Genomic DNA, 2,500 nt, shown 5'->3' on the forward strand with positions numbered 1-2,500 from the left:
TATATATATATATATATATATAATACATATACAGATATATATATATATATATATATATATATATATATATAATATATATATATATATATATATATATATATATATATATATATATATGTATGTATATATAAAACTTTGCTCAAGTTCAACGATCCTTCTCATCCAACCATACCAAACACACATCTTGAATCAAATCAATGTACGACAAGAAAGGATTAAAAAAAGAAAAAAAAAGAAAAAAAAATCCAAACCTCTGGAGTGAAGTGAGGGTCCATTTCGTTCTCCGGAAGGTTGATTCCTCCTCTAGCTACGTCACACATGCCATCCTTCCTGTACAGCTCGAACGGGTTGAAGTAGAGGGTAGATAGCTCCCTTGGGGTAGCTTTGCCGTGTTTCGTCACGAAGAGCAGATTATCCTGGGACAAAAATTACTGTTTTATTCACGGGTGACGAAAATAGTTTTATTCATGGGTGACAAAAATAGTTTTATTCACGGGTGACAAAATACTATTTTATTCACGGGTGACAAAAGTAGTTTTATTCACGGGTGACCAAAATACTGTTTTATTCACGGGTGACAAAAATAGTTTTATTTACGGGTGACAAAGATACTGTTTTATTTTACAGGTGACAAAAATACTGTTGATTTACGGGTGATATAAATAGTTTTATTCACGGGTGACAAAAATACTGTTTTATTCACAGGTGATATAAATAGTTTTATTCAACGGTGACAAAAGTAGTTTTATTCACGGGTGACAAAAATAGTTTTATTCACAGGTGACAAAAAAAACTGCCTTTTTCATAGGTGAAGAAAATAGTTTTATTCACGGGTATCAAATTACTGTTTTATTCACGGGTGACAAAATACTGTTTTATTCACGCGAGGCAAAACTACTGTTTTACTCACGGGTGACAATAATACTGTTTTATTCATTGGGGACAAAAATACTGTTTTAATCACGGGTGACAAAATACTGTTTTATTCACGGGTATCAAACTACTGTTTTAATAACGGGCGACAAAAATTCTGTTTATTCACGGGTGACAAAAATACTGTTTTATTCACGGGTGACAAAAATACTATTTTATCCACGTGTTTAAAGGTCACTCATGAGTGGCAGAGACAAGGGACAGTGAGAATGCCCTGGTTAGTAGAATAATGCCTTAGAGACTGACATTATAAACAGTACATAAAATCAACGCTTAAGGCACCCTCTCCACCCATGCTAAGATACGGGAGGGTCAGGCAATGGCTGCATATGACTTAGCATGTAGACCTAAAGGCTGCCCCAAAGCCCCCATCCTTAGCTTTCAAGGATGGAGAGGTTGTAAACACTACAAGAATCTATGGAGTTTGAGTGGGATTCGAACCCCGGTTCGGCGATCGCCAGGCAGGGACGCATCCAATAGGCCACTACATGAATGAAGTTTGTAAAATTTGGTGCCGGGCTATTAAAAAATGTTAAACAGTGATGGGGATGTGAAAGATATGAAATTAATAGAAGATTGTGATCTTTGCTATCTTTTGATATGAACAGGATTATCATACTGTAAGAAAAATAATTTTCTTTATCTATTTACTCAAAACAGTCACCCTCATAGATTTCCGCAACCGGAAAAATGTTCAAAGAAATATGTAAGATATGGAAAAAAAGAAATGTGACAAATACTTATCAATGTAACAAAAAAGAAGAAGAATAAAATATGGATTATAAGTAAATAAAAACAATTAGCTAACAAAAACAAGAAAACAACATCAGACTTTGCCTGACGATGGGAGGAGACACTCGGCACCCTCTTGTAAAGCAGGTTTACAAACGTAGCAAACAAAAAAAAATATGAAATAAAAAAGAAAAATACCGAACAAAAGCGAGAAAACAAAGTCAGACTTTGCCTGACGATGGGAGGAGACAGGTCAAAAAAAAAAAAAAAAAAAAAAAAAAAGATTAATCCACAATCCCTGACCGAAATCTGAGCCATGTTCATGGTTCCAATTATGTATGTATTTAGGAATGAAGTTTCTGATCTCGGGAGATTAATTTTGATTTATACGACGCAGACATGAGATCATTATTTGGGCAGCGATGGAATGAAAATGTTACCGAATAGCGAATGTGAAACTTTATTCGGCAGATGAAGAGATTGTTTTTATTATAGGATAGTTATCTATATTATTGCTCTCTTGCAGGTGTTGTTATCTAAGTGTATTGTGTCAATATACGTGGTGTTAACACACACACACATCTCTCTCTCTCTCTCCTCTCTCTCTCTCTCTCTCTCTCTCTCTCTCTCTCCTCTCTCTCTATATATATATATATATATATACAGTATATATGTATATATATATATATCTATATCTATATATATACATATATATATATATATCTATATATATACATATATATATATATATATATATATATATATTTACATATATATACATATATATATATATATATATATATATATATATATATATATATATATATATATATAT

General features: G+C 32.5%; 1 protein-coding gene across 1 annotated transcript in view; it reads right to left on the bottom strand.

Moving 5' to 3' along the window:
- LOC137643477 (peroxidase-like) overlaps positions 1–2,500 on the bottom strand; it is a 25,956-nt gene that overhangs the window by 4,732 nt on the left and 18,724 nt on the right. The window contains exon 12 of the mRNA XM_068376249.1: positions 252–416. Coding sequence (XP_068232350.1) covers positions 252–416 — 165 coding nt within the window. The remainder of the gene's footprint in view (positions 1–251; positions 417–2,500) is intronic.

This window comes from Palaemon carinicauda, chromosome 7 (assembly GCF_036898095.1).
Source record: "Palaemon carinicauda isolate YSFRI2023 chromosome 7, ASM3689809v2, whole genome shotgun sequence".
Classification (NCBI taxonomy): domain Eukaryota; kingdom Metazoa; phylum Arthropoda; class Malacostraca; order Decapoda; family Palaemonidae; genus Palaemon; species Palaemon carinicauda.